General features: G+C 35.9%; 2 protein-coding genes across 2 annotated transcripts; both read right to left on the minus strand.

Annotated features, from left to right (window-relative positions):
* Positions 1–1,805: 1,805 nt before the first annotated feature.
* LOC131627109 (protein ZINC INDUCED FACILITATOR-LIKE 1-like) lies at positions 1,806–5,278 on the minus strand. The gene is made up of 17 exons (XM_058897937.1): positions 4,992–5,278; positions 4,851–4,891; positions 4,668–4,728; positions 4,481–4,583; positions 4,288–4,390; positions 4,130–4,183; positions 3,982–4,044; positions 3,842–3,891; positions 3,636–3,711; positions 3,366–3,554; positions 3,183–3,270; positions 3,004–3,089; positions 2,804–2,911; positions 2,643–2,687; positions 2,432–2,520; positions 2,279–2,322; positions 1,806–2,188 (listed from the first exon to the last, which is right to left on the minus strand). The coding sequence occupies exons 1-17, from the start codon at positions 5,137–5,139 to the stop codon at positions 2,076–2,078; spliced, it is 1,461 nt and encodes a 486-aa protein (XP_058753920.1). The 5' UTR covers positions 5,140–5,278; the 3' UTR covers positions 1,806–2,075.
* A 240-nt stretch (positions 5,279–5,518) lies between these two features.
* On the minus strand, positions 5,519–10,008 carry LOC131627082 (putative multidrug resistance protein). Its single transcript, XM_058897909.1, has 7 exons — positions 9,820–10,008; positions 9,679–9,733; positions 9,370–9,554; positions 8,802–9,259; positions 8,180–8,720; positions 5,999–7,935; positions 5,519–5,891 (listed from the first exon to the last, which is right to left on the minus strand). Exons 1-7 carry the CDS (start codon positions 10,006–10,008, stop codon positions 5,519–5,521), a joined length of 3,738 nt encoding a protein of 1,245 aa, XP_058753892.1.
* Between the last annotated feature and the right edge of the window lie 3,900 nt (positions 10,009–13,908).

Raw genomic sequence — 13,908 nt, forward strand, 5'->3', positions numbered from 1 at the left:
GGGCTATAACACCAAACATTTCCGTAGATCCACTTACGGAAGACTTTTATAGATGCATCTACGGAACAGAACAACATTAAAACAAAAAAAAAGTGCTTCAAAATATGCATCTACGGAAGCGCGAGGGCAAATTAGACAATTTGATGGTGCGTAAGAGGGCCATGGGGTTAAGAGAGAAATTCTCTAATTATTTTTTATTTTATCCAATTTATTATAATATATTTCTTTTAAATTAAATCAAAAATATAAACATTAATAAATAAAATAATATTTTAATACTCCATTGCATCTTCATCTTGTAAATCATCTTCTCCATTCATACATCTATTCAAACTCATATAATTTAATTACACCTAACCCTTAACCCAAAAAAATAGATTAGCATATGAAATTTTGAATAAAATTGATTAGTATTGTGTTTGTAGCAAAAACAACTTTTATAATTATTATATTTTAAATATAAGATAATCGTGATTTATCATCTTAAGTAAGACAAATATTTTGTATTTATTGCGATGCGATGCAAAAATCTAAATAAAAAGTAAAATTTTAGATGTCGATATTAACAGTGAGAATGTTTGTTGGGGTAAATTTCATCATTATGTGCCTATCAATAGATCATTATTATACTCATTTACTCGGCATATATTACTACCACATGTTACCCTTATTTGTATCTTCTTTCAGCCTCCACACTATGAGATAAGTGCATTACTCAATAGAACGATATATGCTACTATTAACCAATATAGAACATTAACTCCCAACAGTTATAGAGTAGCGAGACTCCACGTCGATTCTGCTACACTATGTGTGAATATTGAGCATATAGCTATGTCTAGGTTTAGTATTCAATATGTGATTATCTTATATCTATTTATGACAAACACCTTTGATGTCAGGTCATACCATGAAAACTGGTTTTAGGTTGTGACATGAGTAGAAATTGATTTTAGAAGACTTGAGGATAAAGTGTGATGAACCAATGAATTTTTATTGTGATAATAAGTATGCTATTAGCATAGCCCATAGTCTAGTATAACATAATATAACCAAATATATTGAAGTTGACCGGAATTTCATTAAAAAGAAATTAGATAGTAGTCTTATTTGCACTCCACATGTGTCCTCCTGAAATAACCTTGCAGATCTTCTAACGAAAGGGCCGAACAACAATAATTTTGAAAGAACTGTTTTCAAGGAAATGAAAAATATAAATTCACCAGCTTAAAGAATGGTGTTATAAATTGTAATTTTATGGTTCTTAGTTTAGTATTATTAACAATTTATGTTTGAACACAAGTTGATATTAACATATTTATTTTAATATTAACATATTTTCGAGCTTGGGCCTGTAAAGATTTTGATAGTTATAAATATGAGTTTATTTCATTTGTTGTAACACAAGTTGCATAAGTTGTATAAGATAGAAATCTTAGTCAGAAGTATATGGTAAAATTTCTTAGAATTATATTCTAGGGATTCGCCATCATTTTGGGGTTATCAAATGGATTGATAAACACTTTAAAACACCTTGATTTGTGTAATTCTTATGATGAGAATTGAGAGATTGTTAAACATTTAGGATAGAAAATATGATTTGTTCTTGAGAACTCCAAAGACTATTTTCTTGTAATTCGTATTATAATCTTCTGTAACAACTTTAAGTATAGTGAATTAGAGAGTTGTTCTTTCCGCCAGACGTAATCGAACCGAGTAAACAATTTTTTTGTCTTCTTACCTATTATTATTTATTGTTTGAGACTATTTTTCTAATTGTCACTGTTCTTTATCCTTTACATCAAATTTTTTAGTGTGATTGATTCATTGAACTCTAAATTATTCTTTCAATTTCACAATAAGGAGATATCACATATTCAAATGAAATTACATATAATAAACTCAAACACAATACTACAAATCTACTTCAACCAATGTCCACCATGCATTCACCTATACTAAAATGAATCTCAAAGACGGAAATCCAAACTTACATGAAGCTAAAGCTCATCTCATGACTAATGCACACAGTCAACCCTAAAATGCTTCATAACTTATCCCAAAATTTATTGATATCATTGTAACTGCTCCATTGGTTTTTCCTTCTTTTCACCCAAGAAAGGTTTGAACATCAAAATAACTCCAAGTCCTTCAACAATATTAAGGACAAGGAAGACCACATGGGTGCCTACAGTTAAATGCAAAATAGTGACAGAAATCATGTTTCCTATTGAGATTGCAACACTCTAAATCATTATTTACTGTACCATCGTCATACCTGGGAGAAAAGAAGCATTTAATCGCTTTTGCGACCATGCTAATCTACATTCACCAGAAGCAGAACAAGAAAAATGCAGTTAGATTATATCAGAAACTGTGAGTACGAATGTAAATGCGTCAAGCCAAGATAATGGTCAAAAGAGAAACTCACAATGCACCACCTCCAGCAGGGCCAATTATTTTGAATGCTGACATAGCAGTCATTGCAACGCCATTAGCTGCACCTCTTTGATGTTGTTCCTATATATACCAAATCAACATGCCATATGTTTCACAACTCACAAATCACAATTCCATTAAAAAAATATACGATTTCACTTTTCGTAAGGAAATAACAGCTAATGGGAGGAACTTTATTTTACCACTGCTCTATTTTGCAGAAGGAATAAACCAGTTGATATTGTCTCCTAAGTTCAGCAAAAAGAATACAGTTATGCAATACAAAGAAAGAGGTGCATCCTCAATGTCAGTCGCTCGAACTCATGAATCGTCAAAGTCTATATAGAGAGAGATCGTCACTTACAGACATAATGTACTTGAGAATGGAAGCAATATTTATCACAAGGTACAGTGTGGATCCAGACAGCAGTGTCATGAAGGGGTAACTTTGCAAGAGGGGTATGGATAATGCCTAAATATTGTGCCAAATAACAATACATATTTTAAACGAACAAACAATGAAATGCTGAATCACATTAACTTCAATATAAGGTGAAAGCTAACCCCTGTGATGCGAGCAAGGTTAACTGGTCCACAAGCTTTTTGCACCGACGGATACAGCGCAAGCTGGTAAATTATAATAGCAAAACCTGAATGGTTAATAAGCAGACAGCGATTAAGCAACATATACCTATTACAGTAATTAAGCAGCAAACTTTAAATATGTTGAGCATAAAATGTACCGGATATTGCCATAATGTTACCAACATCATTTGTCTTAAAGTTCAAACCGCCCAACCTTCGGGGACTGACAGCCCATAATGAGAAAACCTAGTTAAAGGTAAAAGAAGACAACAATAAATGCATGCATAAATTAATATACAACAGAGATTCAGTATAACAAAATCCATGAAGTCGAATATTACCTCTTGATAAGCAATATCATGAAGAGAGAAAACACAGTAAACAATAATAGATGACATTAAAGGCCAATTTAAGAAGATGCTTTCGTCTTTTTTGTTCATCTTGTCTTTCTCAGTCTTGCTGCTTCCATCTTCCGCGGATTCCATATTATCGCCGGACTCCTTGCTGCCAGTGTGGTAGTGAAGTGTTTCCTAGAGTAATGCAGACATATGCTCAGTCACACAATATGAAAGAGCGGAAAAGTATTTGATTAAGGAGCTTAAGATACATACCGGAAACCAAATACAGGCGATTGCTACTACAAATGCAAAAGCTGATATTACAAAGCAAGGCAAGAAATACGGAAATCTGCAAGGAGGTTTACAATTTGACAAATGAAATCCAATACAACAACAAAGTATAAAATAAATTCAAAGAGTAAAGGAAAACAAAATTGAACTGATGAAGTTTTTTTATAAAAATTAAAATATCTACTTACTTGTCCCAGAAGGAATCCTTTGGAAATAGATGTGGGTATTTCAATGTTGGCTGTGGTCCAAAATTTCACAAAAGTATTAAAACAAAGATAGATTCAAGATTTGTGAATCGAATTGAATTTCAAGCATCAGGTTTTCTCACCTGAGCCAAATAACCTCCCAATGCTGGACCAATGACTAAACCTACTCCCCATGCTGCAACAACCTGAAATCAGATCACAGTTTGTATTATTATAATCGACATGTGCTTCTAAGATACGATATAGTAGACAAAGGTAACCGAGGCATACTGATGAGAGTCCTAAAGCTTGCTTCTCTTCTCTAAAAATTTCAGTTGCATAAGCCTGTTAATAAGGGAAGCTATAGTTACTTACAATAACATAGAACCATATAAAATAACTCAAATTCAAACTTATAACATTAAAATTGCTTAGATATAGTGAATAACCTTTACAGGTCCAATCAGACCATTTAAACTTCCAAGAAAAAATCTCATGCTAATAGCCATCCATAGATTTGTGCTAAGACCAAACAACGTGTTGAAAACGACACTGAAATCAAGCAAGCACCAACACTATTATATGATAACATATATGATATAGTATATAGCTTGAAGGCAAAGGAAACCATGATATACTTACACTGTCATAACCCCTACAATTATAACCGGTTTTCTACCATAGCGATCAGATATTATTCCCCACAATATAGATGTCAAAGATCTGCCGAGCATGAATGAAGATCCTATAACAATTTTGCAATCCTATGTGGATTAGTATAAGCGAGGTAGAATACATCGAAGAATGGAAGTCTGAAGTGAAATCCTACCAACATAACCTGCATAGGCACTTATATCTTCTTCACTTTCTGCGATATTGAAATCCTTTACCTAAAAATAAATATTTGCTATATGTTTGTTTATCTTTCAAGTAGCAGAAATACTTACATCCAAAGTTGTTCTACAAAGGAGGCATCCGCATATTCCAGAAAGAAAAAAAAAAGTTAACTCACCATGAAATAAACGAAGGGAAAGAGTGAAGCTACTGGCAACGCTGTTGAATATAAAAAGATAGCGATGAACTTAGATTGTTGCAATAAATTCAAGAACATTTTAGAACATTTGAAAAAAGTGGAAAACAGTTAAATGCTCACTGCCACATAACATGGTCATCCATATATAAGAAAGATTTCGAATGGAAACATCTGTTCCAAGCTCTTTGGCTTGATCCACCTTGCAACCTGGACAGTTCTCGTAATACCGTTTCTTCAACAAAGGTTGTCCTAAATTCTCCTCTTCCATTTTTGTTACACAATCTCACTTCTTGTTTCACACAAGTCTCACCACCACCCTGTATACTTCTTTCACATGCAACTTACTATGAAGAACTAAAAAATTCAGGACTTATGAGAGATATGAAAGGCAATAGTTTTGAAAGTACTTATAGAGTCCTTGAAGCAAAAAATAAAGTAACTTTAATATATATCATTTAAGATCTATATAATTTGTTCACTTTAAAGGAGTCAGTACCTTTCATCATTTCTAGGTGGGGTTACATAATAGAAATTCTAGAGAGTGAATTATTTTAGGCACCTGTCGATCATTGGTTGGTGAGTTGATATTAAAAAAAAACAATAATCACCAAAAGCTCATATTATTCAATTATTCATGAAATGACATATCAACTTGAGTGACTTTGTTGTAGCCTAACTAAAGAGTAATAAGTCCCATTTTTTGATCTATTGTTCAGTAACTGGGAGTGAGAACCTTGTTCAACCACTTTCCCGTTTTTAACTACAGCTATTGAATCAACACTTTGTATTGTTGATAAACGGTGCGCTATAACTACACATGTTCTTCCAACCATCATTTTCTCCAAAGCTTCTTGTACTAGATTCTCAGACACACTGTCAAGAGCACTTGTTGCTTCGTCTAGCAGAAGTATCGAAGGGTTCTTCACCATTGCCCGAGCTATTGCTATCCTTTGCTTCTGGCCTCCTGATAGCTGTACTCCTCTTTCTCCACAGTATGTATCATACCCTTCTCTCATTGAACTGCATCATCATACAAAATAGTTTACACATAAACACTTGTATGACAAGCACTTATACTATAAGTGCTTCATTAAGTTCTTTAGATGAATAGAGGTTAGAAAGTGTACCTTATAAAGTCATGAGCATTTGCAAGACGCGCGGCCCTTCTTATTTCATCCTCTGATGCATTTTCCTTCCCGTATACAATGTTATCGCGGATAGTTCCTGCAAAGAGAGTAGGCTCCTGACTCACCAGTGCAATATGTGATCTCAAACTTTTCAAATGAAGTTCCTTGATGTCACAATTGTCTATGAATATGGATCCCTTAAAAGGGTCATAAAATCTTTCAATTAAGCCAATGATGGTGGATTTTCCTGATCCACTCTGTCCTACTAATGCTACTGTTTTGCCAGCTTCAATCTCAAGAGTTAGGCCTTTGAGAATCATTTGATCTGGCCTTGCAGGGTACGAGAAAAACACGTCTTTCAGTTTTATGTCACCCTTCATAGTCTTTTTCATTTTTCTGTTTCTAATATCTTCAGGTTCAATCTGAGTTTTTCTATCCAATATTGCAAATACCGAACTAATGGCTCTTCCACTTTTAGCTATGTCAGAAGTCATGCTTCCGGTATCGGCAATTTGTCGTCCAGTTCCCATCAAAATGAGGAAAACTTGCAAGAGATGCTTTGATTCTACAAGTTTATGGTTTAATAATATGCCTCCATACCAAAAAGTCAAAGCTATAGATGCTGTTGTCATGAATTGTGACATAGACAGTATAGAACCTGAAATCCATGATTGCTTGATGCTTTCCTTCTTGGGTCCATCCATTGCAGTTTTGAATAAATTTAATATCTTTTTCTCGGACGAAAATGCCGCGATAGTCCTGTGATTTGTTGTAGCTTCCATTGCTAATTGACTAGCATCTCTTTGAGCATTTTTTGCATTACCTGACATACTCTTCAAGAGAACGGTTTTTGAATAGAGACACGCAATGACCAAAGGCTGCATAGCAATCATGACAATAGCTACCCTCCATGTAACAATTAAACCGAGTACAAAAGCGAGCGAAGCCGTGACGGAGACCTGAACTAACAACGACATTCGTTCTGCAACGAGGGATCGAACCAAGTTGGCTTCAGTTGCCAAACGCGCGCAGATCGCTGCACTTGAATTTTCCTCTTGATCAAACCATCCTATCTCAAATGTCAACACCTTCTCTAGCAAATTCTCTCGCACCCTTTTAAGCAAACGCTCTCCCATGATAGAAAAATTGTAATGTTGAATGATGCCTGATACAAAGTTTACAGCGGCTATGCAGCAGAAGATAATCGAGTACAATCTGATTTGCGATTCGATGAAAGAGTTATCATCTACGAAGTAGACAGAAGCAACTATTCCTAAGCAATAGGAATAAAATGGCTGGCATAGTCCTGAACCAATGGCACCTAAACATCCAAACAAAGCATGCTTCCATTCAGGAGCATTCATTTGTAGTAAACGCCAGTAAGATACGTTTGAACGGTAAGGTTTCTCCGAGTTTTCACTGCTGTAGTCATCATCAAAGCTAGACCCTATAACACTGATTGAATATATGGGACTAAAGGGTTGTGCAGAGCTAAACGCGTGATGAACTGGTGTATTTTGCCAGCTTGAATTTGAACTTGCTAGATTTTCCATTGCAAGAGGGCTCTTGTTTATTTGATGCTGCGCATTTTCATTTTGACTCGTCTGTTGCAAAAGTAGCATTTTGGTGTAAATCCCACCTTGTCCATTGTTTAGTCGAAGTAGTTCATCGTGTGAACCACATTCAACCACCTTTCCTGATTGAAGAACTACAATTGAATCAGCCTTACGAATTGTGGAAAGCCGGTGAGCTATGATGATTGTTGTTCTACCTCTAGAAGCCAAGTCAAGTGCATCTTGTACTACTTTTTCGGATTGTGAATCCAAAGCACTAGTAGCTTCATCAAGTAGTAGGATTTTAGGATCTCTTATTAAAGCTCTTGCAATAGCAATCCTTTGTTTTTGTCCTCCAGATAATTGAGCTCCTAGTTGTCCTACCTGAAAAGCAAAGTATAATTTTTATAAGCTATATAGCACGTGTTTGGAACAGTGTTTCCATGTTTTTTCTCGCGCCCCGAGGCTGAAAAAACGTGAAAACAAACAAGCTCCAATTTGGAGCGTTAGGCCAAACACGCGTTTTTTTCCCTCTTTGACGCAGAAACAAACGTACCAATAATTGTTGTCTGTTATCTTGCTTATTACAGAAAATTATGAATGGAATGAGATAGGAATCATAGCTTACTTGAGTTTCAAATCCATTAGGAAGTTTAATAATGAAATCGTGCGCATTAGCTGCTTTTGCTGCGGTTATGACATCTTCCATTGAAGCTCCTTCTTTTCCAAATAGAATGTTCTCTCTTATAGATGTTGCAAAGAGAATTGGTTCTTGATTTACCAATCCTATCAAGGATCTAAACCACTTAAGATGTAGTCTCTTTATATCAAAACCATCAAGCAATATGTCACCACGAGTAGGATCATAGAATCTTTCAAGCAACGAGATTATAGTCGATTTACCAGAACCACTTCCTCCAACTAGGCCTACGGTTTTACATGCCTGAACTTTAAGATTGAGTCCTTGGAGAATCATTGTATCTGGTCTTGAAGGGTAACAAAATTCAACATCTTTAAATGTAATCTCGCCTCTTGTATGTTTTAAAATCCTTCCTTTTCCTCTGGTAGAGTCTGTGGCTGGCTTTCTATCAATCATCTCGAAAATCCGAGTAGCGGCTATTGTCGCCTCTAATATGGAAGCAAGATTTGGTAGTGCACTCATCAAAGACCTGCATATAGTGAATTAAAGTTAACACTTTTCGTAAACTGAGTTCCATGTTCGAATACGAAAAAATGGTGAAGATACTCACAATCCTCCCCAAATAATGCATATTTCAGCACAAAACACATGGCCACCTTTCTCTCCTTTTGTTCTAACAAGAACACTCCCAACCCAAGATTGGAATGCCCAAGTAGCATATAACAAACCGAAACTTCCGATAACCACTCCCTTTGTTTGACCTTGCTTTATGCCAAGCTGCATACACGTATCAAGAGCAGAACTGAACCTTTTTAGTGTTTGCTTCTCACCTACGTACGAATAAACAGTACGAACCGACGAGATTGCTTGTTCTGCTATGCTACCAGCATCTCCGAACGCGTCCTTCATTTTACCACCCAGCTCTTTCATAGCATTCCCAAATATGAGTGCTGGCAAGATCATCATAATTGAAAATGGAAAAGCAGCTACTGCAAGTCTCCAAGAGAGGAAGAGTGCCACTATAAAGCTAGAGAAAAACGCAGAGAGGTGAACTAGACAACTAGGCACCTAAAAACAAACAAATAATCATGTCAATGTTTTCACGGCAAAAATGCCTTGGGACGCAAGAAATGCTTAAAGGACGAGAAGGTTGAAGAAGGTTCTAGAAACATGTGTACCTTATCAGACATGGTGTCTTGGATTGTTTGAGCATCAGAAGTTATGGTGGCAATTACTTGGAAAGTCGTGGAAGAGTTAGTTTGCTTGTCAAAGAAACCAACTTCTTGTCTAAGAATCGATTTAAGATATTCAATTCGCATTCGAGAAGTTTGTCTTTCTGCAGTTCTTGTCCAACATACTCCAACTGCAACATAATATTGTGCGCTCTATTAGACTCAATATCATAGTTGACAAGTTCATCAAACTAAACGCACAATTATATGCAGTTACAACACGAAAAGTTGGCAAAATCAGTACTAAGTACTAACCGATAAAAGCAGATACAGCAACTCCAATGGCAACAGCAACTAACTTTAGAGCATACTGAAAGAACCATGAAATCACATCTTAGAACTTTGTGAGACACGATATAACAAATGAAAATTTTGCATTACTAATGTTATTGTTACCTTGTTGATAGTTTGAATGGAGACAGTATGTTGTGAACCGCCACGAGCATAATCATCAATCAAACTACCAAGAACAAGCATAGTGAGTGGAGTTTGAATACCATCACCAATACAACCCAAAGTTCCAAAGAATAATAGCAACTTGTCAGCACCATCTGCATAACGGAAAAAACCACCTTTGTTTCCCATTTCCTTAGCAGCACAGCATGTCAAACACCAAAACAACAATTCCTAATGTCTATCTAGCATTGCTTGTTATGATTTATAAATATGGTCTGTTTGCGTCATGAGTTTGATAATGTTGCCAAATGGATTCATGTACATTACATGATTAACATTGGCCTGCACATCTTAATATTACTAATATATATGAAACGGTTTCACTGTCTTACTCATTTTTTCTTTTGTCAAAATGTATGTGGATAAATCTGTGTCATACAAATCAATCAATGTTTCTATAAATATAAAAGGTTTTATTGTTATTCTCTAATTGACTTTTTAAATTGCATCATATCATATCATATGTTTCATTATATTTTATAAAATCACTTAAATCTCCAATCCAACTAATAGAAAGTTTAATTATTATACTAAAACTCATTTAGGGTTAAGAATGTGAGGTTCAATCTATAGCTCACCGATACAAAACCAATTTGTAAGATAAAAATTATTTTCTCTTTAGATTTCTATATTATCCTATATAGTACTTTTTAACATTAAAATATCTTAAATAAATTGTATGATTTATTAACTCGTTAGATGATTTAAATATATTAGTTATTTTAAAATGTTAATAAGATAAGTTTAAAAATAAGTCTATAGTAGTATTATTTAGGTCAAACAAAGTTTATACAGAATTTTATTTGACCCAATGTAAAGAAATTTCTTTTATTTTAAAAACCACTCATAAAAAATTGTGAAAATGGTCAAATAAAGAGTAAGTGATAAAAAATATGGTCTGTTTGGTAAGACTCAAAAAAGAGTTTTTAGTTTTTCAGCTCATATTAATGAAAAAGTTTTGTTTGATAACCTATTGTAGCTTGTAGCTTTTTACTAGCTTTTAGCTTTTTTTTCAAAAGCTGTTTCAGCTACCAGTTAGTTTTAAACAAAATTTATTACACATTCAATTTAATACAATAATTTCTGAGAAAGTGATAAGAAATATATTGATAGTTGGTTAAGATTCCTATGTTTATTATGGTGACCTTAATCACTTATGTCTAAGACTAAGTTGATTAAATAAACAAGGTATATCTTTATTAACTATTTAATATATTAGTTCTTCAAGTCCATTTACTAGCAATTTAAGAATTTTTCTTTACCCACCTCCCTATGGGGTCACCCCCAGCGAAAACCCAAAATTGCCCCTGCTTCGGAGATGCATCTCCGAAGTTTTTTTTTTTTTGAATTTTTTTTTACTTCGGAAATGTATCTCCGAAAACACCAAAAAAGTGGTGTTTTCGGAGATGCATTTCCGAAGTCAAAAAAATTCAAAAACCGTGCATATTTTCGAAAGTTTATTTCCTAAAATATTGCTGCATATACAAATTTCCCTCCTTCACTATTTCATCATTTTTCTCCAAAACTTTCCCAAACCCTCTCCAAAACCCAATCAATCTCCATCCATTTTTCGTCCTAAAATCAAGTTTCAAACCGTTGATCACGTTAAAAGGAGCATAGAAAACTACAATTTCAGGTAAACATCTCTCATTTCATCCCCTATTTCACTACATTGATTCAACAAATTTATGCTGAAACTGATATGGTTCGGAAATTCATTTCCGAAATATATTACCTAACAAATTTCGGAAATGAACTTCCGAAATATGCCCTGGCAGTTAAAAAAAAACTGTTTTGGCCAACTTTTGCTAATTTTTTCATTTGTTAGGTATGGTGCATCCGGACAACAATGTGCAAGACAATGACGCAGTAGTTCTGGCAATTGTCAACGTTAATAACGATCCGGTTATCGACGTTAATCCTATGATCAATGCGGTTGATGTTCGACAAGAATTTACAAATAATTGGAGCTTCGGTAGTCGCGAACAATTGATTAAGTGGGTTTGGAACGAAGCTAGTAAACTTGGATTTGGAATTGTTATTTTAAGGTCGGACAACGGAAATAGTAGGCGGAAAGCTTTCGTGTTTTGAATTGCGAACGAGGTGGGAGTTATGTACAATCAAACCGGGTGCTAAAACACGACGACACGGGATCGAGAAAGTGCGGGTGTCCTTTTAAGTTGCGTGCTACTCGGAGGGTTTATGATTTGTGGCGGTTAACCGTAGTTTGTGGAATTCATAATCATGCCTTGGATGTCAAGTTACACGGACATCCAATGGCGTGTCGTTTGTCCCGCAAAGAGAGGAATGTGATATCGAACTTAACGATAGTCAAAGTGGCGTCTCGCAACATACTTGCCGATTTGAAGCGTAAGAAACCGGATAGCGTTTCAAATATCAAACAAATTTACAATGAACGACACAATCTCAAGGTTTTGAATATGGGCCCTCGGTCGGAAATGCAACAACTTTTGAAACTACTAGGCGATAACAATTATGTTTCAAGCTTCCGAACCTCCGAGGACAAAGTTACCGTGCGTAATATTTTTTGGACTCATCCCGAAAGTATCAAATTGTTCAACACATTTCCAACCGTTCTAGTCATGGATTCGACGTACAAGACAAACAAATATAGGCTTCCTCTTCTAGAGATAGTCAGTGTGACCTCGACGGACAAGACTTATTCGGTCGGGTTTGCTTTTTTGGAGTGTGAAAAAGAAGAAAACTTTACACGGGCCTTGGGAATTTGCAAGTCTTTGTTAGTTGATCAAGAGGTTATGTCAAACGTCATTGTCACCGACCGGGACAATGCTTTGATGAATGCGGTTGATACCGTCTTCCCGACATTGACCGCGTTACTTTGTCGATATCACATAACTTTCAACGTGAGAAGTAAGTTGAAACCCGCGGTTGGGACAAAAGATAGGCCGGATGGAAACGGTAAAGTTATCAAAGCCGGTGTTGTGGTTGAAAGGATAATGTCGGCATGGAGGTAAATTTTGGATGCACACTCCGAAGAGGTGTATACTGAGAAATTGGTACACTTTAGGTCTTTGTGTGGTTCCATTAAGACATTTTGTCATTACGTCGAATCCACCATTCTTGACAAAGTTAGAGAAAAAGTCGTGTGCGCTTGGACAAATCGAGTTAGACATCTTGGTTGCACCACGACTAACCGAGTTGAATCCGCACATGCGGTCTTCAAGAGGTGGTTGGGTGATAGCAAGGGAGATTTGTGTCGCGGATGGGACACCGTTAACCAAATGCTCCAAAATCAACACAATGAAATTCAAACATCGTTCGGTCGGAGCAAGACGGTTATGGAACACCGGTATAAGGGCCAAATTCTATTCTCCCATTTGATTTACAACATATCCCGGACGGGTTTGAATTTTTTGTCTCATGAAGCGAAGCGGTCGGAGACCACGGGGCCGGATAGTTCTTTATGTGGGTGTACCATTAGAACTACATACGGCCTTCCGTGTGCTTGTATAATTTCAAAAAAGAAGAAGTTGAATTCACCAATACGCATGGAGGAGGTAGCCGACCATTGGAAGAAACTTCATTTTGATGATTTTGCCCCGCCGAAGGAAAATGCCTCCAAAATCACCATCTCCGACAAGTTGGAAGTGATAATGGAGAAGTTTGCTAAAGCGGATGACACCACCAAAATGCACATAAAAGAGCAATTGCGAAAAATCGCATTTCCGGAGACCACCGACTTGAAACCGCCATCTCAACCAGTTAAGACAAAGGTGCACCGAAAAAGTCCAAAATTACACAAGATGACACGTCAACAAAACGATCTCCTTCCTATTTTGAACATGTTGATGCATCGTTCCCAGATTCACCGACACCGAAGTCCAAGTGTAGTGGTAACAAAGGAGCCCGTATTTCGAAGCCACCTCGCACACCGCCGATCAAAAAATCACCGATTGTCTACATTGATGAGATGCCACTTTTTATGCACAAATATATCGATAACATCGTTGATGTTGGAGGCGACGGCAATTATGGATATCGGGCCGT

The sequence above is a fragment of the Vicia villosa genome, unplaced genomic scaffold (genome assembly GCF_029867415.1).
Source record: "Vicia villosa cultivar HV-30 ecotype Madison, WI unplaced genomic scaffold, Vvil1.0 ctg.000349F_1_1, whole genome shotgun sequence".
NCBI lineage: Eukaryota > Viridiplantae > Streptophyta > Magnoliopsida > Fabales > Fabaceae > Vicia > Vicia villosa.